The following is a 25,514-nucleotide window of genomic DNA, read 5'->3' as shown; positions in this document are numbered from 1 at the left end:
TAACAAGCAGGTGTCCCAGTACTTTTGTCCATGTAATGCACTGTATATGTAATATCTATTTATATGTTTTTGTACTTGTGTATAGAAAATCTAACTGTAGTTATTCCAGTTGACCTCCAGTTGATTCCTCTTGTTCTCCAGGTCCACCTGATGAATCCTGAGAACGTCCCGAAGCCTTGCTGTGCCCCCACCAAGCTGCACGCCATCTCTGTGCTCTATTTCGACGACAACTCCAACGTCATCCTGAAGAAGTATAAGAACATGGTGGTGCGTGCCTGCGGCTGCCACTGACCTCCAGGACGTCACGCTAGCTTACCCCCTCTTTACCCCCTGCCCAGCGGCTGCAGCTCGGTGTGTGTGTGTGTGTGTGTGTGAGACAGAGGACGGAGAGAGAGTGTGTGTGTGTGTGTGTGTGTGTTAAAGAAAGGTTTGTAGTGTGAAAGTTCAAATTCTAGTATAGATATATTGAGTGGATGGGTGTTTGTGTAGGTATGTGTGTGCGTATGCATTATCCCTCTCTTCGACCTGGCTGTACTGGATGTGGTATTATTAAGGACTGTGTGAGGAATGTGCTGCTTTCCCCCCCTCTTTCCTGTTCACACACAGTCAGTTCTCGTGTACCGGTTCCTAATCCTGCTAAGTCCGGAAAGTATGTACAGCCACATCTGAACACAGAGCCAGTGCCTTAACCAGTGAACTGTCACTGAAAACCTATTATCCAAGATCCATTCTATATTTTATAAAGGTATTTATTCTGTATTTGACTAACCAAAGCTTGATTTTTTTATTTTAACATCTCAGACTGTCGAAACCTAATCATGCCCTGATACAGCCACATCATAGCACAGAAATGGAGATCTATTTTTATTTTCCCAGTTTTTATACAGTTGCTGTATGCTGTACAGCCGTCCAAAAATACAACAGCTGAACCTGGTTGAACTCTTTTAGGGGTCTTAATAAAACAGCTTATTTTTATTCTCTCAATATTTGCTCTACACTACGCGTGGTTTGCCGTCGCACGCCAGAGAACGTGGTCACAGGCATCAAAGCAACCAAAACAACAGAGGTATTGTTCTTAAGATCCGAGGACACAACCCTTCTATTCTTTGCAAGCCTCATTCACGATACCACAAATCTATCATTTTTCATACAACACCTGTGTCTGGCCAACTTCTACAGATTAAACAGTTTTTTGTACAAAGTTACAGCTCATTTTACCCCAAACCAGGTTCTGGTTTTCCAACCTTGTCATTTTACCAATTGCCATTTGTCCTTTTTAAATATACATCACAAATGGCAGGCAAAGGCTTTGTACCTTCATTTTTGCAGTATTTCACGTTTTGACACAATTTGATTATATTGCAAAAATACTGGCACTGAAATATTTTAAGTATTCAGATCTGGAAAAAAAATAAGAGAGCACTTCTTTGATTTTACCATCTTGAAGCATAAGCCATCAAACCAAGCTGAACTGCTTGAATTTTTACACCAGGAGTGGCATAAACTTATCCAAAAGCAGTGTGTAAAACTGGTGGAGGAGAACATGCCGAGATGCATGAAAACTGTGATTAAAAAACAGGATTATTCCACCAAATATTGATTTCTGAACTCTTAAAACTTTATGAATATGAACTTGTTTTCTTTGCAGTATTTGAGGTCTGAAAGCTCTACATCTTTTTGTTATTTCAGCCATTTCTCATTTTCTGCAAGTAAATGCTCTAAATGACAATATTTTTATTTGGAATTTGGGAGAAATGTTGTTTGTAGTTTATAAAATAAAACATCAATGTTCATTTTACTCAAATATAAACCTAAAAATAGCAAAATCAGAGAAACTGATTCAGGAACTAAAGTGGTCTCTTGTTTTTCTCCAGAGCTGTATATTGCAATATTTAAAAAAATACAGGAATTTGATTTAAAGACAGTGATTCAACAAATTATAATACTAAAATGCCCCTGTGGATCCAGGATTGCATCCAGGTAAATGTTATAGAAAAATAGAAGTACACATTTCCATTTGATATGTTTGATATACTGTAGCATGACGTTTACCATAATTAGTCATCCTGTGATGTGACTACTGTGCATGCACACATTGCAATGCAATTGCCCATTCTTAAAGACTCTCTTCTGGACACAATGACTTTCAGAGTGATATAAAGGCATGTCCCACAGCCAACAATCTCAGGAGGTACACTACCTAAAAGCACCCTCCAAGAGTTCCCCAAACAGCGGCAAGAGGCAGTGTCTAATCAGACCACACCTGTAATCATTTACAAAACTTGCAGCTTGAGTTTTGCTGCAGTCTAGGGTGCAAACAACAGAAGTATTGTACCCTATACTTCCAAAAACTTACATATGTTGCGCAGCCTTAATCTGAACTTGGAAGTTGTTTTATTTTTATATTGTGTATTGTTTTAAAATTATATGTTGAACAGACCAAAAGAATTGCTCCAAAAAATCTAACCAAATCTTTAAAATATTGACTCCCATAGTGAGTCGCAGTGTGGTCTAATTTATGTGGTTAAATTTCATAATGACTGGGCCAACAGAAATTCTCCAAAATTATCTTAAATATTTTTTTAACTAACATCTATTAAAAGTTAGGAATTTTTTTTTGTTTCTACCTTTATTTCTAATTTTCTTTGCAAATACACAATTTTTGCAGCCATTCTGTACTTAGTCAGTCAGTGTTTAACGGTACAAGCATGAACCATTTTTTCTCCTTTCTTTTTTAACCAGCCACACAGTCATATACCTCTAGTAAACTGCTGTTTACATATTTTCCATGTCTAGATGTCTGTATGTAAATACTTCTGTATATTGTCTAGGTTATTTATTGCACCTTTTCAGAAACATCTCTCAAATTTTAAAAAACAGTAAAGAAACAGTTTTGACGGCTTCTTTTGGAAAACAAAAACTTAACATTTTATTATGAAATTTGTATTACAATTTTCCATGTTTTTTTTTGTACAAAACTCACAGGCAGTGTGTAACCCTTAAAAAAAAGAAAGAAAAAAAAAAAGAAAGAAAAAATACTGCTCTCTTTTCCACTGGGGTCTGCCTGGACCATGTGCCTCCCCATAAACACTTTTTTTTTTAAAAAGCTGCTTTCTTCTGAATCCTTGTGTCACTTTTCATATTCTTCAGAAATGAGCAGAAAACATTTGGAGAATGAAGATAGCAGGAAGGGGGATTGGGGGTGGGGGAAATGTGTTGGAATCCGCTGGACCACTGGAGAGCTTACTAGCATGTAGATAAGGAAATTCAGTCATTATACAAAACTACAAGCAGTGTTATATAACCAAAAAACTCCAAACAAACTATGATTAGCAGCGTGTAGTGCTTCTATTTTATTCAGTTCTACTGAGAGGCCATTCTTAATGCTGAATCTGGAGTCCTGTTTAAATACATTTTTTTTTTCCAAAAAGAAAATCAACCTATTTCAAATAGAGAGTACATGCTTATTGTGAAATTTCATTTGAAAAAGATGTTTTTTTTTATTCCCAACAGAGGACTCCCAGGAACCTCAACCCACTGTAAAGTAATAATCCCAAATATTTTATATTTTAATACTAATTGTATAAAACCCACAAATGAAAAAAATTGAATAAACGGTCAAACTGAAAAATGTATAATCTTCAATACACTGTAAAACATAATTAGGCACATTATTCCAATATTCCGTTGTATTACTTTTTGCATGGTTTCATTTGTTATATTTCTGGGATTATTACTTTAATGAACAATTATTACAATATTAAGTGCTACAGGCCCCAAAGTGTAAATGTGTGAAACTGGTGGAAAATGATTGCTTACGATGCAAAAACACACTGAAACGTACACACATGCACACGCACACAAAAAAAGTGCAGTTCTCTCATACAGAGTCCAACAGATTTTAAACAGAGGGTTGAGGTGGTGGTGTAGGAGAAGACGAGAAAAGGCAGAAAGGAGGAACATATGATTTTAACTTTATATATTTAAAAAAATGTTCTCCCTGAGAGCCAAGTCACATGATTCTCTTTTTACAGCAAAAATAAACCGGGCTGTCTTTCCGGGCACTGTAAACATGATGGCCAAACCGTTGGCCTTAAAAAGCATCGGATAATTCCTTGTTATAAAATTTCTCCACTCATACATGGTGCAATAATCTCTATTTCTGTGTTTATAACATGTTCAAAAAGAAAAGACTATAATAGACACTGACATACTGTGTTGACAGACAGAAAAACAAAACAAATAAAGGAAAGAAAAAAAATATATATGAACATTTTTATAACTGTGGTTGTCAGTCATTAGGTACCATTTCCTCTCATTGGTCCATAGGCGGTAAAGGACTTTACTGCAATCACCTACATTCACATTTTACATATAGATAAATCTCAGTGATTGCCCTCACTCTAGACTTTTGGCGAGAGTTTACATAGATGGAGACACATGCGCACATTGCTGAGGAAAAACACAGGGGAAAAGATCAGAGACACATCAGAGCAGGGGACAGAGTGTAATGAAGGTGGATGTGGCTCAAAACTACAGCTCATCTCTGGCCTGCTTCATGACGAAGCTGTGCAGGCTCTCCAAGTCCCGGCCACCGTTGTGCTCCTCTCCCTGCTTACCAGCGCGGAATATCAGCAGCGTCGGGTATCCCTGCACCTGGAGATGTGAAACATCCAGGATTAATAAACAAGAGCAAAACAGCACTAGTATTTAAAATCGTAGCTTTTTTACTTAAAAAAAGTTGTTTATATCCATGTTAAACTTTCACATTAAAACATCCACAAATTATATTCTGAAGAGAGCACTGTGCCTCCTTCACCAATATCTTCCTGGGAAATAATTTACAAAAATGAAAAAACAGATTAGTGTTTTTTTTTAAAGGAATGTACAAAAATGATCATTTTCAACCAAATAAATAAATAGAGTTCAAAGGTTGAATTCTGAATGTGGGTTTTCATAGATTTTCACTAGAATATGCCACATTTTCACCATCAATTAAATAGTACAGCCAAAGCACATTTTTTCCCTTGCTTGTTAATAATAAAACATAAATAAATTCTAACGTTATAGAAAACATTTTACAAATTTTCACTAATTTGGCAGGACACAAAGTACATTTTTGTCATTAATGGTTGAATATTGTAGGTTGTCAGAAATTTGGTGCATCCCATATTTTAAAAGCTTGTTCACTACTGTGGGCAGTTTCCCCAGACAGGGATTAAGCCTAGTCTTGGACTACACAGCATTTTAAATTAAAAGGAAAAACAGTCTACAGCTTAATCCCTGTCTAGGAAACAGACCTATTCCAGACTGGATGGTCAAGTGGCAAGAAATTAAATGAATAAAATAAGTTATAAAAAAAAAAAAAAAAATATATATATATATATATATATATATACATATATATATATATATATATATATATATGTATATATATATATATATATATATATATATATATATATATATATAAATAAAAGGACATCTGCATTTAGAACTGAGAGGAAGATAAGTAAATGTGGTTTTAAGTTGTGAGTGAAATTATGGGAACACACTGTATGACTGATGCTTGTGCACTAGTGTGATAAGCAAGAAAGAAAAACGAAAAAAAAAAAAAACAAGAGCAACTGTTCCTCAGCTGACTGAGAACGTCATTTCAGGATGTGATCAGACAATGTCAACGTCAGTTCGCCCACGACCCCTATAAAAGGTTATTACCATAGGGAGGATGGGCATAAATCTTACTACAAAGACAACTGGACATTATAGTGCTTACATGTGTGTTGCAATTGTACGACATGGTCAGAAGAACCATTTAATATACTCCCCACAATTAGGCAAGTGTGTGTGTAGTGTTTAGGAAAAAAAAATCCAGGCCGAAATGTTTGATCCCAATGGTAAGAGGGACCAGTTAAGCTGCGGTTACATGAGTTTTAATTTAAATGAGCAAGATTACATTCTAGTTTAACAGAATTTATGGTGCTGAGCATAACATCTCTGCAACTTCAGGTAATAATCAATACTATATTCTAAACTTTGTAGAACTTAGTAGATGTTTGACACACAAATTTGCATTAACGTCCAATAACCATCGAAAGTGCAGCCAAGCTTTAAAGAGCCAAACTGAGGAAACACATGTGCCAGTTGTATCCAAGCACAACAATTTCCTCTACAAACACTGCATAATAAATAGTAACCAAACTCAAAGTCAGTCAGGTGACTGATCATTATCTTTGTGATTATATATATATATATATATATATATATATATATATATATATATATATATATATATATATATATTTGTTGATTTATGTTAATCAAACTGTTAACTTAAGCATGTTAACTGCTGTTAGCGTGTAAACAGAGCAGAGCTGAACCCAAGATAAATAAAATTACCCCGCCCTCCAACCAAAATGACTGTTAAACAGTTTCATACTAAAACCCATTACATGGTACTTTACTGTGGTAAGCATATAAATGACAGTATAACTATATTTAGTGCTGTTTTACAGTGTATGTTATCTGTGATCGCCAGCCTGCCTATTGCTAGTTTAGCTTCAAGCTAAATTCTGCTCCATACAGAGATTAAATAATGTTTAACACTTTTTTTTTGCTGTGCCTGGAGGTACAGTACTGTGCTGTGCTCTCTTCAGCAACAAGCAGTCAGATTATATACACTATACTGTATTCACAGCTAATGCTAGCATGCTAACAACAGAACAAGTGTTATTTTGACTATTTGCTGTTTATACCCCGGTTACACAGTAAAGCAAATAGCAAATGCCTAGTGTTCAGATACTCTTTGACGTTGTTTAAAGGAACAATCAGTAATAAATACGAGCAAGTGTGTGAATAGCTACAGGAGTTACATTTTCAAACACTAGATTCTGCCTCAAACACTTCTCACTACACACAAGCTCACACGAGTTGACAGATTGACATACAGTTGCAAGCGAAGACGAGTCTTACTCTGCAGCTAACCAGTGTATATCTGTCTCAGTGTCCAAAATGTCTGTTTCTACAATGCAAATTTTGGTGTTAAATTACCCAGCTATAGTTAGCAACCTTACTGAAGCTCAGTGATTACCTGTTTCGAAGAAACAGTGTGCTAAAGCAATGAAAACTGGCAGTTTGGCAAACCTGAGTGTGTAAATGGGACTGGGGGAATGGTGGTGGGCAGATTTAGAGGATAAACCCCACACAGATTACCGTGACCTACAACACAGTACAAATAAGAAAATGCTGTCTGAAGCTCTGCTGATAAAAGTGGACAGTGCTTAAACCTAACACTTTACTTAATATCTGATGATATATTCTAATAATGTTATAAGTTACTAGAGAAAATCTAATCCTTAATGATCCTTTAAGAATTTAAGGATCATTCAATTTATCGCTATTTTACAAACTCAAAGTGCATGCACATCAGCTTAAGTCTTCGAAATATGAACAACATTTAAAGCACTTCATTTTAAAACAAGGGTTTTAAACTCTGTTTGTGGAGAGCCACAGAACTGCAAACGTTACCATTTTGTAGTTCCAGCACATTAATTTAACGAAGTGCTCAGTAATTAACTGAGAAATAAATCTGTGTGTCACAACAGGGAAAACTTTCAGTGTCAGTGCTGTGGTCCTCCAGGAATGCAGCCTGATACAAGCTATAATCCATAAGCAATAACTTTGAGATTTCTTCTTCGGTCACTGTTGCATATCTGAGCCAGAGGATTTTTGGCTTTGAAACAATACAGAGTGACTCACTGAGAATCTGTTGCAGAGCGATCTCTCAACAGTGCAGTCCACTTTAGCAATCTTCACGTCCGTCAAGCCAGGAAACTCCTTCTTTGACAGGTCCTCCCATGTAGGAGCCAGGTTCTTACAGTGTCCACACCTTTAACACAAATCAAGAACAAGCATCAGAATCCTGGGGGTGATTAAGGAAGATCTTTTCCATCTGAGACAGTCTGCCCTTTTTACATGAAGAACTAAGGAAGTACTAAAAAGATCATAATCATTGAGAGCAGGATGGATTTTGCCTGTATGCGGCAAAGTGTGTGCTTGTGTTCCATGGGAACACATTTCTGAAGCTCTGAAAATAAAGTTCCCTAATTGTATTATTATTATTATTTTTATGATGATCTACTGTTACACTCGTGAGAACCAATTTGTAGACCATTTTATGTCATTGCTATATAATGATAATACAAGAGAATAATGCATTTATACCCTTTTTAAGACTTAACTGCAATATAATAATAAATTAATTAATTAAAACACTGTTCTTAAACAACAGAGTCAACCTTGTGGCTGATACATGCAAATGGACTTGCTGAGAAAATGATAATGGCTAATACTGAGGTTACATTCATATATTGTACGATAAATCGATAATGTAATTATCATGACAAGTCTAGGCATAATAGGGAAACTTACCGGAAATAAAAGTAATGATTAGTATTTTTATGTACTGAAAACTATGATGCTACTGACCCAAGACAAAACAAGTCAACACTGTTTGTTGTTAAGTAAGCAAAACCTTCTGTTGCACAAATGTTTTCAAATACAAAAGTATTGTAAATAAACAAGTCATTGCTTAATGCTCCCTGTTGTTTTAGTGTACATAAGACAACATGGAGCAAGTTTAGTCCGATGTCAGAAATGGTTAATGTTATTTAAGTTGATTGATATTGTTAAGTGATCTAATCTGGCAAACAAGGAGCACTTACCATGGAGCATAAAACTTAATGAAGGAGACGCCTTTGGCAACAATGTCATCGAAGTTGCTCTCAGTGAGGGTGACAACGCTGGACTAAATGAGAAAGGGAAAGAAAAAAAAATCTTAAAATAGCAGCTTTAAAAATCACATTTATTTAAAATCTTTTCTTACTCTTTGACATCAGTTCACAGGCTTCTTTTACATTCAGTGATGGTTCTGAATCACTCAGACTGTCCAGAAATGCAAGTGTAAAGAGCATCAAGAGTGGCTCAACGTGTAAATTACACAAAAAATACCAATTCTTACAAAAACACCTCTTTAACTAAATTTAATGCCTAAGCACTTCAAACATCTTTCCTTTTTTCATTAGACAGGGATTAAGCCTAGTCTTGCACTACACAGCATTTTGAAGAGTGATATTTTTAATTGAAAGGAAAGAACAACTAGGTTTAATCCCTGCTCAGGAAGAGAAGAGCCTGCAGTCTTCTATTTGTGGCAGGGGATTACCAGAGGCTTGTCTGAAACTGAAAATGTAGCCTGTGTTTTAGTTTTCATTTGGAATAAAGCATGATAAGGGACAGACCTTCTGCAGGAATGAGGACACAATCATTACCAGCAACATTTTGTCTGTGTCCGCTGAGGCCAATATGTAAAATATGTGAGATGTGTATGAAAGGAGAACTACGGGAGGGGTTTTATTTAAGTTACTTTTAACAAATTATACAACTAAAATATAAACTGAGTTGCCCAGAAATGCCCCAATATGCACTTGGAAGTGCTCAAATGTGAAATAAGGTCAACTTCCCCTTTAAAAGGTAATATATATAGACAGCTATTTCTGACCATCACTACACATTAAATAACAAACCACAGAAATTCCATTGATTTAGACTACATCCTCCACCACTGCCAAAATGGAAAAAGTGAACCTTGCAAAAGCTGTGTTGCAAAACCTCGGAAGCTCATGCTTGAATATACACTCGGTCACTAAATATATATATAAAAAACACAATTTCTTTCTGTCCCTCTCTCCCTCTCTCACTCAATCATACACTCACACAAATATTTGCATCAGCAGGAGGAAATAGCTAGCCTACCCATAATTGCTACTTCACTTCTGGGATGCAGATTCATGACTACAGGCTAGACACTGATGACAATCTCACAGTTCAAACATCTGCCTAAGCACTCATTCCTTAATCAAGCCTCTGTGGAGCCAGACAACACTACCACCTACCTATAATCTCAACATGGAAACGTCACTTACATCAAGGACCACAGTGACCTGATATTGTGGTCTGTCCACCAGCATTTCATAGTCAATTATGTTTAAGCCAATATTCAGGATTTTGATTGCACTATTAGGAGGAACCAAGGTTGCATTCAGATGCTCTAAAAGTTACTGCTTTTTCGTATTAATCTTCCTCCTCCTCCTCTCCTTGTTCACCCAAAAAAAACTGTATATGTGATGCCATGTTGCCACCTCTCCAAATACCGGAGGAAGTGAAAGAAGCCACTTTTATTACCCATTGGCTTCCAGCGGAGGATACATGACAAAATACTACCCAGGAAGGCTTTTAAAGATTAAAGCTATTTGTAAAGACTGCAACAGGTATAATCTTGATTTACATGTTCATGCAGTCTACTGCAGATGAATTAGAAACAGGGCAAAGCAAACCTACAAAATTATAATAAACTGCTCTAAAAATGTTCAAATTAAAACAAAAAAATATGTTCACAAAAGGAAAAAAACAGTGGCATTAATTGCCATGCAAACATTTGCTGGAACTCTAATCAGATTACATTTTTCACTGTATCTTTATAATGAGCAGGTATTTAAAACATCCCATTAAAATAGAAACAATGCTGTGCATGTGCTGGCTCAGTACAGCAGCTGTTCGAAGTTAGGAGTGTGCTAAAATCAAATGTATTAATAAGCTCGGTTCATCAGGGGTTATCATCACATTTAAAAGTGGTCAGCTTGCCCATTTTCCTAGTTACTGCTTCTTCTCCCCATTCCTCCTGCTCTTGTCCTCTCCTCAATTCTTCCACCTACTTCTAGAGTAAGACAGGAGCAATAAGAGGAAAAGGGGAGGACAGGAGTAGTAGCAAGGGTTTCTGAAGACACCCCAAGACCGGCAATCCAACCTCCTCTGGTCAAAGCAACATAAATTACAAACAAATGGCATACTATCACCATAACACCACACAAGACCATCATCATGCATAGGTGTACTGATATGATCACTGATATGCTTAGCAGAAAGTAGAAATACAAGAGTTATGCCCATAAAATGTGCATTAGCTGTGCATTTTGAAAGAAGCTTCAAATTAACACAAAATCACTACCTCTGGTTTAGCAGGCTCCTCAGCCTCTGGGATTTCATTGGCCTTTGCATCCTCTGCAGCAGGTTGGTCTTTGGAAGCTGCATCAGCCAAGTGATTATCCACAAATTCCTTAAAAGACTCCAGATCACGTTTTCCCCTGAACTGATCCACCTAAAAAAACAACACAGGAGACAAGGTTTAATTTATTGTTGCAAAAAAATAAGGTATTAAAGTTTTTTTTTTATATTTAAATTTAAAGTTAGCACAGTTAGAACATGATTCACTAATGTACAACATTAAGACAGCACAGAGTATTTGATAAATATCAGGATGTGTGCTCACCTTCTCTCCGTCAGTGAAGAAGAGCAGTGTGGGGTATCCTCGAACCTGGTTCTCTGAACAGACTTCATAATGCTGAGTGCAGTCCAGCTGTGGCAGGAAATACAAGCAAAGGAATTCACTAAACCAACTGACAAAATGAAATGTTAAATCATACGCAAATACACAAGGAATTATCTAGAGAAATTGATGTTGGATCAATTCTTAACAGAACAACTAATGGTCCATTTATTTACAGTGAAACATGGTCTAACTGAACACAAATAATTGTTTACAATATAAATCAAGTCATTTTTGCTAAATAGCTTGATGTATTACCGTAAAGATTGACAAATGGAGAACTGCTATAGCTTAAGCATATGCATTTATGCTCAACAGAAAATGAACACTTTATAAAAATAAATAAATAAATAAAATAACCCACCTTGCCAATTTTGACCAAATCTGAGTGTTCAAAGCTGGTAGCCAGCTGCTCCCATGTTGGAGCCATAGCTTTGCAGTGTCCGCACCACGGCGCAAAGAACTTCACAAAGTGAGATCCTGCAAAAGAGAGTTTAATGCCACATAAATTTGTTTTTTTTATAGATTTATAGATTATAGTTTATATATGAATTGGAGTTTCAAAAAAGTGCAAGAAAACAAGCACGTATTGTTTAAAATAATTATTTTGTAAAAGTTGTAAAAAAAAAAAAAAATAAAATAATAATAATAATTTCCAATTCCCACCAACAAGCAATCTATCTAACGGTGGTTCCCCACAAGTTGGTGGAAATAAAATAAAATATGCAACTAGCAACTAGGCACATACCTAAAATACATAAATACACATCTGCCACAGCATGTAAAAATACTATTGAAAGTTGAAACTGAAAAAGGCCTAAAGAGCCATTTTAGGCAAAGCAGGCAATACGAAGAAAACACTAACTCTCAGACACCTGCCTCAGACCTCTATGCAGATTTATCTAAATGTGTTGTCTAAAGTTGTTTATGATGAGATACCTTTGGAAATATGTGATTTAAAGTTGCCAGCAGTAAGCTCGTACATGCCATGCTTGGGCTCTGGCACTTTGGGGGGCTCGGGCTCACTTTCAGGCTCCTAGGAAATTAAAAGAAAAAACAAAATTCAGGCAAATGATGCATATTCTTCTCGCTGAAGATAATTTTACTTCAGTTAAAAAAATATATATGTATATAAATAAACTATTTCTGTCTTTGTTCTGTTCACATGTATGAGCAGGGTTGGGATGAACATGGTTCAAATGTGTTACATTAATGTAATTACTTTTTCCTGTAATTAGGGAGAGCAAAGCAGGACAATTATGATAGTTATGAATGTGCGCATATAAAATTGTATGCAATTTTGCACACATGAATGTTAGCAGATTGAGTGGGAAACACATCAAAGTACATCTGGAGTTAGCTAAAAGTTTTGTGGTAAGATTGAGTTTTCTGGATAGAGTTCAAAACACTGTTCCCAATCCCCAATAAACACCATCTCAACTGAAGGGGATGATGTTGTTTTGTCACATGGAGATGCTTTTCCTCAGAAGGACTGGATACTGCAAGACAACCTGCTACAGTCAGCTTTGAGGAAAAGCTTGAGAAAAACTTCACCTTTTAACAAAACAACTATTTTACATAGAGATGGAGGGTAATTTAATCATCACAGACTTCTGTATATTTAAAAAAAAAAAAAAAAAAAACCCTCAGATAGTAGTAATCTTGTGTCAAACGACAATGTAGGTAGATGTTCTTATAGGCTACTAATTCTCAATTATAATTTTTTGTTTTTTGGCAGAGACTGCAAAGCTAAATTGAGTAGCCACTCTGATCGCTGTCGTTTAGTCTAAGGTTTCTTACCTCAGGCTCCTCCTGTAGAGTTTTCAGCATCCAGGTCTCCAGTGACTGCAGGTCCCTTGAACCCTGATATTTCACTGCCTCCTGCTCAGGTTTAAACAGCTTCAGACTACATAAACAAACACAAACACATTCATGTAAAAGCTTGAAACATGTTTTTAACTGAGAATGAAATAATTCCTTATTAGTTAATAAGAATAAAATAATTTTAGCAAATCTTATTGCACAGTTACAGTCTTTAATGACCAGCGTGGCCTATGTTAACCCTGAGCATTCAAAAGGCTCCAAAGTTTTTAACAGGGACTCAGAGTTCTGAGTTTAGCAAATCTAGCCTAAGCTTTTTAGCATTTTAGGAATGTAGATAAAGATGAAACTGAGCCTATACTGATTAGACAAAACCCCAAGATCTTTATCCTAAATTAAATCTTAATTGTGACCCTACAACTACCCTCAGAATTTGAAGAAGTCTGCCAAACATCTAGAAGAAATAGATGAGTTTTAGAAACATAGATGCATGATTTATACCAGAAATGTCCATTAAACTTTTATCCGTTTGATTAGCCACAGCAGCTAATGTTCTCTATATTATAATTAAAAATAAATAAACAAACAAAAAATGTGGAATTTGGCCAACAGTGAATTTTGCAGGGCATTTATATAATAGAACATTTGCAAGAACAACTTTACAACTCTTTCCTATTTCCCTCCGTCCTATTTCGCTGTCAGGTCAAAACTTGCAAAAATGGAGATACTAGGTTTTGATTTCTTGACAAAACTTAAAATCAGGAGGTTGTTCTTAACATTGTCTCAAACTTTCATGTTGAATGGGGCAGCAGAAATGGTTAAATTTTTTTTTAAATCTTTTTACACTTTTCTACTTAGAATTAAGAAGTTTCCTATAAAGTGCATTTTTAAGGTAAGCATTGGGAATGCACAACAAGCTGCAATAAATGTGAGTATTCAAACTAGTGACGTCTTTAACAGGAGTTAAACATCGCTCAGGGAGTAACACAACAAGAGTGAGACTTTGGCCTTCCACAGTCAACGTGTGACGTGTCGTGTGTATAAACTGTGGACATCACTGCTCACCTAGCTAGTCTGCTAGTTAATATTACAGTACCTCAATAATGTATTACCATTATAATCTATTATAGTTTTATAGAGGTCTCAACAGCTACATAAAATTGGTAAACCTTACGTAGGATATCCACGGATCCCATGGTCACTGGAGCAAAACTTGGTGTCCTTAGTGCAATCTACTTTTACAACATAGATGGGAGGAGTCTCCATACTGTTGTATTTGTCTGCCAGCTCATTCCATGTTCCCTGTAGCCTCTGGCAATGACCACACCTGTACAAGACAAAGCACAGAATACAATGTTAAAACCTCCTGGGGGCATGCGTTTTTATGCTAAATAAACAGTGTTTATTGGAAGGGTTTTTATTTGAGACCTTATACTAGACTTTTAATGTACCTTTAGTAAATGCAATTAATTGTACCTAAGCTGTTTCACCTGTGCTTTATCCATTTGTGCTTCACTTTAAAATTTCAGCTTAGGATTTACTCCACTACATCTGAGTCAAATATATCAATATTGTTATTTTGATACTTGTGTCCACACTTAAGCAAAAAAATAATTATAATAACTTATTTAAGCAAGAGACTTTCTTAGAGAAATTATATTAGAACATAAGAGCCTTACAAAATAACATTTATTTTACTTTCAAAACTTTGTCCTTCTACTTTTAATACACTGCAAAAAAATCTTCAAGGCTAATCTTATTTTCTTCATTTTTTTGTCTTACTTATTGTGTAAGCAAGTGTAAAATTGTTTAGATTATTTATGGAATAATGATTTTAAATCAGTCTTCCTTAGAATTTTAAGAAATTTGAACATGAAATAACAAAAATCACCACCAAAGTTATTTTGTAATTCGTGTCCAATTTTTTTTTTTTCGTGTCTAAATATTACTAAGAAAAATTTGCTTAATATAAGCTAGGGCTGGAAGGTTAATCGAGTTACTGTTTTAATGCGATTTTCAAATTGGCATAATTAAGATTTAACACCATTACATATAGAAGCTTCAGATGGAGTAGATGGACATTTGCTTCTATCAGGAACCTGTAAAGAACTATTTTATGAGGCAGTGATTTACATGGTTTACACTTTTTTTCTTAACTGAAATACAAGGACGTTATATTTGTTTAATATAAATCTGCATGTATGGTTTACTGCTAACTATTCTTTAAAAAAAAGGTACATTAAATGTAAAGAAAATAACAGCTTGCACATCATATAAAATTGTGCTGTGTGTTTACAAATAAAACAAGAAATTAAATTGTAATCGAAATTCATTCTTGTACCTGGAGGACAGTTTTTTCCCTTTTATCTCTCCTTCAGCTCAAGTAACTAGTGATACGTTTTAGGTACTTTTTTTCTTGGGTTTCTGCTCTGTATTTAAAAACACATATTTGTGCCATGTTTGGATCAGTATGAAGTGTTTTGGTAGGTCTTTTATTTTATTTCTTATTTTTACTGCTTCTTGCCACGTGTACTGAAACTTCTCATACTGAATGAACTGTGAACTCCTTGGCTTAGCCGGCTTGGAGTGCTAGCTGGCTAGGATAGCTCATCTGCTAGCTAACGTTACAACTGCAGTTTTTGAGTTTACCCTTCCTGCTAACGTGGATATGCTAACAGTTTATATGGTTTAAAGGCTAACGTTTAAACAGAAGGATTATAAGAGCTCTCGAAAAAGCCCATAAAGCACAGCCTGAACACTTTTTCAGTTTAGCTAACCTAGCTTAGCTTAGCTGCACACAATCCGTTAGCCCTCTATGGCATGAACTATCATTTTGGAACCTTGAGAGTCCTTGTGGATGCAGATAGTAACGGTAACGTTAAATGTTAAAGTTTGACTTTTAATCACAAGCTGGATCAATTAAATCAGGTGTCCCAAAACATGCGACGTTTCCAGGGCAAGATATAAGAGAACCACTGCCTCTTCATGATTAATGTAATACAAGTTGACTAACTGCACAAGGTAACAAATAACAATAAAAATTACAACATGAACGTAAGGATATAAACAATATAAATATACATATTTCTTCACGTATTCTTGCACAAACACATTTTAAATGTATAACCCACTTGTACACCTCATTGTACAGAACATGAGTTTTTTTTATCAATAATCTATATAATCAGTCACCATCAATCTAATCTCACCATCTCACCATCAATCTAACCTATCTATCTAACCTATCTATCTATCTATCTCTGTTATCTATCTGTTATCTATCTATCTGTGTTATCTATCTATCTATCTATCTGTTACACAGTGACAGACATATACATAAACAGACAGACAGACATACATATAGTTATATAACTTAAATAGTTAGATAAATGATATAGATAGATAGATAGATAGAGATAGATAGATAGATAGAGATATATAGATACATTATATAGATAGAGATAGATACATTATATAGATAGAGATAGATACATTATATAGATAGAGATAGATACATTATATAGATAGAGATAGATACATTATATAGATAGAGATAGATACATTATATAGATAGAGATAGATACATTGCATAGATAGAGATAGATACATTATATAGACAGAGATAGATACATTATATAGATAGATAAATACATTATATAGCTAGATTGATAGATAGATACATTATATAGATAGATACATTATATAGATAGATACATTATATAGATAGATAGATAGATAGATAGATAGATAGATAGATAGATAGATAGATAGATAGATAGATAGATATTGTGCCATAGACAGACATACTGATACTTATATAGACAGATAGGTAGGTAGGTACTTTGCCATTGAGGATTAGCTAAGCTAGTTAGTTAGCTAGCTAGCTGGCTAGCTAGCTACATAACGCTATCTTAGCATGGAAAGTAGTTGCTAGGCACTTTAGCTAAGCTAGCTAGCTGGCTAACATAACTCTTCTGTTAGACGTTTGTAAACACGCTAAACTCATTTTAACGTGAAATTGAATCAGAAATACAACGTTAAACTCGAATACGCACACTGTTGCCCTTTTGATAATTACGGCGGCTGAGCTAAAGCCAGTCTCTGCAGCTGTAAAGCCGGCTGGAGCTAAGCAGAACCCGGCTGCAGTAGTAGAAGATCTCTGTAGTTAACTTTACCACGGAGCGAAGAACATCACGAAGTGTGGAGCTGTCGGAATCGCGTCGTTAAACATCTCCACAGTGTACGTGTGCTTCGCGTGCTCGTCCTCCTCCGTCTCATTATCGCACAGTATCGTACCGAACAGTAATACACAATAAATACTACTGATTAAAACCCGGGGCATCTTCAGAGCTGAGGTGGCCATGATTCCGTCGAGCTGGAGCAGAGGCGCTCACTCTCTGCTAAAGCTATAAAAACCTCTACTACAGCAGATCTGCAGCTGCAGGGATGGTCCTGGATCACATCGAGACCTGCTGGGTATGAGTTGGAGGTCTGTGGTGTTGTTCAGGAAGCTTGCTGGCACTGTCTCATACGTGGGATCACCTCTTACTTTTTACAGCATTTTACAACTTTTTAAAAGTCACAGAAGCTGTGAAAAAACTATTTTCTTTATTATTTTTCAAGTTTCAAGTTTCAAACATGTACAGTGCCAGTCAAAATGTTAGACAAACGTCTTCTATTCCAATGTGTTTTTTTTCTTTTCGTGATGTTTTACATAGTAAAATTAATACTGAAGATATTAAAACTATACCAGAGCACATGTGATGTTTTTATATTCTTCTAAGTACCAGTGTCTTCAAGAGGAGGAGTCACCTGGAACAGTTTTCACAGCCTTGAAGGAGTTCCTGGAGGTGCTGAACAATATTGTTGCTGCTATCACTTCGGGCTATGAAGCTCCATCTCAATTGATCAGATTTGATCAGTAGATTGTGGAGAACAAACACTTTTTAATTTACTGCTTAGTTCCATATGTGTCCCCAAAAATAAATTAAAATAATAAAGAAAGAAGGAACATTGAATAAGAAGGTATGTCCAAAGGTTTGTCTGTTACTGTATATAGATTATATGAATTAAATTACACATTTGTTTAATTGTGTAAAAGTGCACTGCTGTGATAAAAATAACCCTGGCCAGTCCAAGCTGATAAACCAGCATTACCAGCTTCACCAAGTTAGGTCACCAGCTTCACCAGGTTAAATGTCCAGTGTCACCAAGCTGGTTGACCAGCATGATCATCAAGACCGGCCTGGACAGCAGTGCCAAAGTTTTTCATCAACCTTAACGTCAAAGACCAGCTTGGACCATTCAGTTCCTAGCAAAAGCTGATCTTGAGTTAAAGTTTTTAACAGGGTGAATACAGAAATAGTTTATGAAAGTATCTGCTTGTTTATGTGTTTACATGTATTTGCATACACGAGAACAACAGTGGCCGGCTGACAAATGGCCTAGATGGTGAGCAATTTGTCAAAACAACAAACCTGTTTCTATTAGTCCAACAATGAGCCCATTCTCAAAGTTTGTCAACTGGCAAAAAGGTTTTGGAGTGCATTGTAGAGGCATGTCTAGGAGTCAACATTCTTTCACCAAGAGGTAAACTACCCAAAAGTAACCTCTGAGATATTTTTATATGGCACCAAGCAGAAGGCCATATAATTAATTGTTTAAACACTAACTGAATGAATAAACAATTGGAAATAGGTATTCCAGCTAACATAGAATGTTATAAGAATGTTTAGCAACATTTAGAAAAGTTCCAAGAAGGTTAGGCTGTAACGTTATAGAAAATATGTTCTAAGGACATAAAGAAAACTTGACAGACTGAATGCTCTAAGGATGTTAACGTTTGTAACATTTAGAAAATTGTTAGATTGGTATGCTGCTGGTTGTTTAGAATAAAAACCCAATGTGAAACAAGGAACAACACTAATGGGATTTGAGCCTCAAGATGGCTTCATAGATACACAAGATTTAAGACAACCAGGAAAAGTAATTATTGTAAAACTCAGAAATGTGTTTTTCAGAAAAGATATCTAACATTTCAGGAGGTGCTAAAACTCTTTTCCACAATCCTACCACAGGTTTTATATGTTTTACATGCAAAAAATCAAGACATCATTGCCATAACTTGGAATAGTTTTAGGCCAGTGGAAGTGACTCACAAAACAAACTGATATGGAAACAAACTTAGACATAGCCATAGTTTCTTGCCATGGATATTTATGTTGTATTTGGCTTTCATGTTCTTTTAGGTTTGAATTCTAACTAGCAGAAACTTGTCTTGAAAAGACATTGCAAGTCTAAACACATACAGGCCCATACTTCAAAGAGGGGTATGTATGGCAGCCCTCAGGCACCAATGTTGGTGTCCACCTCTCTTCTTTTGCTTTTCTACCACATGCTGTTGAATGCTGGTGACTTCACTCCTTTACTTCAGCACTTCCAGATCAGATTCACTCTCTGCTCCAATATCAACATGTCAGATATGTGTGAATCAGGAATAAAACTCAAAACCCCTCTGCTGCTCTGAGACTCTGAGGTACTTAAGTATGTCCACATTTTGCTTTGGCTCTACAGCTACAACAAACATGCCCAGTTTCACTCACTATAGCCATTAGCACTTCACAATTACAAGAGCTTTGGCAACAGGGGTCCATGTCAGGGAATCTGCCATGGAAGATGGCTACCCCTTGCTGGCACAGAATGTGAGTCATTAGAGCAAAACAAGTCCATCAAATGCAAGAAAAGTTGAGTGATGTGAAGGAGCTTCTTCAGAAAGAAGATCTATCTGTCTGTAAGTATGGTCTCAAAAGATTGCAATGGAGGCTGTGCGGACTATGCAGACAACAAAATGTAGTAAACATCAGCTTTATATGACCTAATTTTCCAACCATGGAATATTTAATGCATTTATTTAATGCATATTTTGATAAGCACTGGGTTATTGATCACAGGGTTGTGGGTTTGATTCATATGTGTCTGTTAAGCTACCATTGGTGATTCACGTGGTAAAGGGTTGATACCTTTGTCCTTTTGCCGCCACTGTTTATCACTGTTTCTTGGATATGGGTTTGATACCTATGTTCCTAAGCTTCCACTTTTGATTAAATGTGTTTAATACCCATGTTCTTTAATCCACCATTGTTGATACCTTTGGGGTTAGAGCCCTGGGCTATAGATTACAGGATTGTGGGTTTGATGCAAGTGTCTGTTAAGATGCTACTGTTGATCACATGGTAATGATTGTGATACTTTTGTCCTTTAAGCTGCCACTTTTAAACACAGGGTTGTAAGATTGATACCTATATCTTCTAAGCTGCCACTGGTGACCACATGGTAATGGTTGTAATACTTTTGTCTTTTAAGCTGCCACTGTTAAACACAGGGTTGTAAGTTTGATACCTATATATTTTAAGCTGCCACTGGTAATCACATGGTAATTGGTTTGATACATTTGTGCTTTAGCTGCCACTGTTTATCACTCTTCATGGTTATGGGTTTGATACCTATGTTCTTAAGCTGCCCCTTTTAAGCGCAGAGTTAAGGGTTTGATACCCATGTTCCTTAAATGATCACTGTTGATGCCTTTGGGGTTAGAGCCCTGGGCTATAGAATACAGGATTGTGGGTTTGATTTAAGTGTCTGTTAAGCTGCCACCGTTGATCACTTGGTAATGGATGTGATACATTTGTCCTCTAAGCTGCCACTTTTAAACACAGGGTTATAAGTTTAATACCTATGTCTCCTAAGCTGCCACTGGTGATCACAAATGTGGTAATGTGGTTCAAATCTATGTCATCTAAACTACCTTAGTGGTCAGAGAATTGGGTTATTGATTACAGAGTTATGGATTTGATGCTTGCATCTGCAAAGCTGCTAATGTTGATAACAGAGTCGGCCACTGTTGGACCCTTAAAGGTTAGAGCACTAGGTTATTCATTACAGGGTTATGAGTTTGATACTTACTGTATGTTCCCTAAGCTACCACTGTTGCTCACACATTTTTATGGGTTTCGATACCTGTGTCTACTTAGCCAGGCCTTGTGACCTCGTGCTCTGTTCTGTACAGGTGTATTCACAATATGTTTACTTCAGTTAATTTAGTAATAATCAATTAAACAAGCACCCAGGTTTTTTCCAGCTGCTCGTTGAGTTCTAAACTGTTTTGTTAAAGAAGGTAAACCAAAAAACATCTGGCTAAAGGCTTCTCATAAAAAAGTGAACAGTTTTATCCAGGTTAAGTAAGTCAAAGCTGCCCACTGACATTAAGTTTTGGTAAACGTAGAGCTCCTCCTCTCTTTGATGCTGGTTGAACATGTTGCAAGGCACTTAAGCAGACCTACAGTGCATCAAGGTTTGTTTTTATTTTCCCCTTGAAAAGAAATTACAGATGTTGTCACTTACTACTCTCATGGAAAATGACCCTGCTTGGCTGAAGGCGGTGGGACTCCGCCAGACTGAGGGGGCCAAGTCTCCAAACAGATGCACAGTGTTTTTCTTAGAGATGATTTGTTCTGTTCCGTTTTGATGGCTGTCCAACCATAACGGCTCCTCAATGCACACTGCAGGTTCAAAGATGGAGAGTATTGCTGTACACAGCCTGGAACAGGTGTACATTCAGTAGTGTGTGTTTGTGTGTGTGTGGTAGGGGGCAGTTTGAGCAAATGTATGTATATTTTAATGTAATGTATTGAGATGTATGTTTGTTAAAGGTATGTTTCCCTAAGTGTACAGTTCTTAAAATGAAGGTGATGAAGAAATGCCATGTTCTAAAATGGTTCTTTAAAGGTCATTCTCAGATGTTCATGTGTAAAGAACCTTTTTTAAAGTTTAAAGAGTTCCCACATACAATGTAAAAAGTTAAGCTGCTTAAAAAGGTTATTTGAGTAATGTCATGGAAGAAGAGCCAGTATCAGAATATAGTGTAAAAACCGTAAAATAGGGGTGCCGAATGGTCCAGCTCCCCCCCAGGTGGGTAGATGGCGCTCTCTCCCCACATCACTCCCAGGGTGATGTCCGCAGCACAGGGCGTCTGTGAGCTGATGTACCGGATCCGAGCCGCTGCGCTTTCCTTCAAGCGCGCCGGCTGCTCGGCAATACTGCATCAGCTCGAAAAGAATAGGTGTGTTGGGGCATTACTAGTGATAGGAGGAGTCCTAGTGAGTGGGTTGGGTAATTGGCCGTGTAAATTGGGGAGAAAATGGGGGAAAAAAAACAAACAAACGTAATATATATATATATATTTTTTTTTTTTGACAAATTATCAAATTAGCCAGTCATTAGCCACACTGATAATGTTTCATATTTTCTGTTTTACATTAATCCAGTTAAAACCAATTCCATCTTTCTGCTTCCTCCGAGTTCTTGACTGCCCACCAGTGCAGCCCGATACCAATGGATGTTAGACCCTCAGGCTCTCCTGTCCCCTGTTCAGCCGGACTGATAGAAGTTTCTGAAAGTCAGCCTTCCCATTACCCACCACAGTTTAGCTGCCCAGCATTCAGTTCTTGCAACATGCCTCGGACTAGCTGCTGACTCTCCACTACAGATCACATCCAAATTTATATGAACTCTAACTGCTTTCATAGCTGGTGCTGTTATAAAACTGAATATATTAGACCTGTGTGGATGTATAATGACTAAAATTCATTAAAAGGTTGTTAGACTGTGGTAGGATGGTCCCCTCTTACATTTGAGTCTTGGTCCTCCCAAATTTTCTTCCTCCTGTATGTTTTGTAGTGTATTGTAGTGTTTTGTCTGATTCTCTGTCCTGTAAACCTGCTTTGTGACAAACATTTGATTTAATAAGATTTCAGAGTGCACAGAATAGCAAAAACTGCTCATGGTGACATTGTTCTGTTGTATAGATATTTGGGAAATATTAGGTAAAATCTATATTATTAATTGCTAAATAATGCAGTAAGTGTCTTCAGTCCTTTGAAAGGAAAACACTGTAAAGGTTGTGCTGTCACTGATTTCTTAAAGGGGACGTTCTTGGAGATGATTAAATTGCTTGATATTTTCATGAAAATAGCTAAATAAATAATTGAAATGCATAATTGAAGTAGGAAATATTGACCCTTTTTGCATCAGTAAAGATCATAATGTAATGAGTTAGAGTGAACAACCTTTTAAAGATATATATAGAACCTTCAGGTGAACCATCCTTATAGATCCAGTAAGTAAGCCAGTTAAGCAATAGTTTAGTCTGTGTGTGTGTGTGTGTGTGTGTGTGTGTGCCTGCTAGTGTTTCTAGCTTCTTTTCCCTCTAAGGAGCAGTCAATGGGACAGTCTTGCCATGCCTCACTGTTCACAGGGTCACCACAGAGGCCATTAAGTGGCTGTACTGGTGGAATAATGTGTTTTCTTTGGCCAGAGGGAAGCAGCAGGTGCAGTCAGCCTCAGCTCCAGTCCAGCTCTTTCTTCAGCTTTGATCTTCCAGTCTCCCAGAGGCCCTGGATCTCCTACACTGGTGCTTCCAACATTAATTCAGCTCCGACTGACTGAATGCACTGGTTTACAGCAGTTTATGTAGAAATAAATAGGCAAATTCTAATGCATGGCAGACCAAAAAGAATAAGCTACAACCCTACAGTAGCTACTATATACCACTGTTGGACAAAACTTTATGTATTCATTTTAATTTAATGTGAACCTGGTGCTTGTACTTTAGATTGTGACTAAAATAAATGATGAATTAAACAACAAAAATGCTCCAAAATTATTTATAAAGTTTAAGTCTTCTCCCAAGTTAATAAGAGTCATAGAGCTTGGGAAAAAGCTGGAGAACTCACATTTCTTGCGGTGCCCAAACTCATGCATGATGCTTGTTTTTTTTTTATCGCTCTAAATTTATGCTTGCTTAAAATTGTTGAAAAGAATGTTTCCAATTTAACTTAATAACTTTAGATCAGTGTATCGTCTTTTCGGTTTACTCTTCATGGTAACATAACTTTTGCAAAAAGAAATTATTTTTGTTTTAATCTTTTTACCCTTAAACTCTTTGTGTTTTTTTTTTATATAAATTACCCTTTTTTTAAATTGCTGGACATATGAAATGCATGCCTCACTTTGTGATGTTTATTTGTGCACATGAGGCAGAGATTAATACTTTTTAAGGCCCCTTTTTTAAGACAATGTAACACAGATTTCAAAAACCACAGCAGTGTCAGTGTTTCATAAGGGCAAAAAAGTAATGACATTAACACCAATAAATTTGTGTGGCTCTTTAAGGACCATAGCTGTGAGATGCAAAGACATCCATTAAAAATTGCCTCTTGCACTGTTGACAGGCGACAGACAAATGTCTTCGTTGCTGTGTTAGTCATAAGCGACAGATCCAGCAGACGTTACATCAGCCTGCAAGATGGTGCAGGTCATCAGGTCTATTACAGCCTAAAGCCTCTATTCTTTAGCCAGATTTAACAATGCATTAACTTCAGTTGTATTTCTCACACTAACAAGGTGCACAAAGATGTCCTAAAGCATCAGGGCAGCAGCTGCATTGGACCATTTGCCAAATACACTCACCAAGCAATTTATTAAGAAGACCTGTACACCTACACATTTACGCAATTATCCAACGTGCCTTCTACACATGCACAAATTTTGCAGAAATTCTCCAGAGCAGCTGTTTGTGTGACCAGAAATGTTCAGTGTAAATTACATTACTTTCACTTTATCATGCCAGCACCCTAGAGCAAAGTCTGATTGAGCCAATGTGTGGCTAATTCAGTAATTTAATTGACAATTCACAGTGGAGCCTGCTGTGCCTCCTGGATGTTCTACACAGGTCAAAACAACATAATTATCAATCTTGTGGCAACAGTGCATTGCATACTAGTAGAATCAAACAGATATGGTGTTACTGACAGTTCAGGTGTTACTGACAGTTCTAGCTATAAGGGATCAGGAAAAATATTATCTCATATGTGGGATGATTGTGGGGGAAAAACTTGTTGTTGACAGAAGTCAACAGAGAATGGCCAGACTGGTTGGAGCTAACAAAAAGGCTACAGTAACTCAGAACACTCTGAGCTACAACAGCAGAAAACCATGTTGGGTTTTCTATCTGTTATCCAAGAACAGAAAGCTGAGGCTGCAATAGACAACTGAAGATTTGGGGAAAAAACTGCCTGGTCCAATGAATCTGGATTTCTCCTGAGGCCAGAATCTAGCCTTGATAGTACAGGTACATTTGAGACTTGGTTCCTCACAAGTTTTCTTCCTCCATTAGCTCTGAGGGAGTTTGCTCAGA

The 25,514-nt window shown here is 36.6% G+C and overlaps 2 protein-coding genes across 2 annotated transcripts in view; one reads left to right on the top strand and one right to left on the bottom strand.

Moving 5' to 3' along the window:
- The window catches only part of bmp6 (bone morphogenetic protein 6), a 58,650-nt gene extending 56,800 nt beyond the window's left edge, over positions 1–1,850 (top strand). The window contains exon 7 of the mRNA XM_049463849.1: positions 142–1,850. Coding sequence (XP_049319806.1) covers positions 142–291 — 150 coding nt within the window. The 3' untranslated portion in view covers positions 292–1,850. The remainder of the gene's footprint in view (positions 1–141) is intronic.
- A 1,582-nt stretch (positions 1,851–3,432) lies between these two features.
- On the bottom strand, positions 3,433–17,666 carry txndc5 (thioredoxin domain containing 5). The gene is made up of 10 exons (XM_049463853.1): positions 17,437–17,666; positions 14,436–14,588; positions 13,241–13,346; positions 12,380–12,476; positions 11,805–11,920; positions 11,384–11,470; positions 11,063–11,212; positions 8,724–8,806; positions 7,759–7,888; positions 3,433–4,656 (listed from the first exon to the last, which is right to left on the bottom strand). Exons 1-10 carry the CDS (start codon positions 17,622–17,624, stop codon positions 4,534–4,536), a joined length of 1,233 nt encoding a protein of 410 aa, XP_049319810.1. The 5' UTR covers positions 17,625–17,666; the 3' UTR covers positions 3,433–4,533.
- Between the last annotated feature and the right edge of the window lie 7,848 nt (positions 17,667–25,514).

Source organism: Astyanax mexicanus, chromosome 1, assembly GCF_023375975.1.
Source record: "Astyanax mexicanus isolate ESR-SI-001 chromosome 1, AstMex3_surface, whole genome shotgun sequence".
NCBI lineage: Eukaryota > Metazoa > Chordata > Actinopteri > Characiformes > Acestrorhamphidae > Astyanax > Astyanax mexicanus.
The sequence above is the reverse complement of the archived record's forward strand: the minus strand, read 5'-3'. Positions and strand labels throughout refer to the sequence as shown.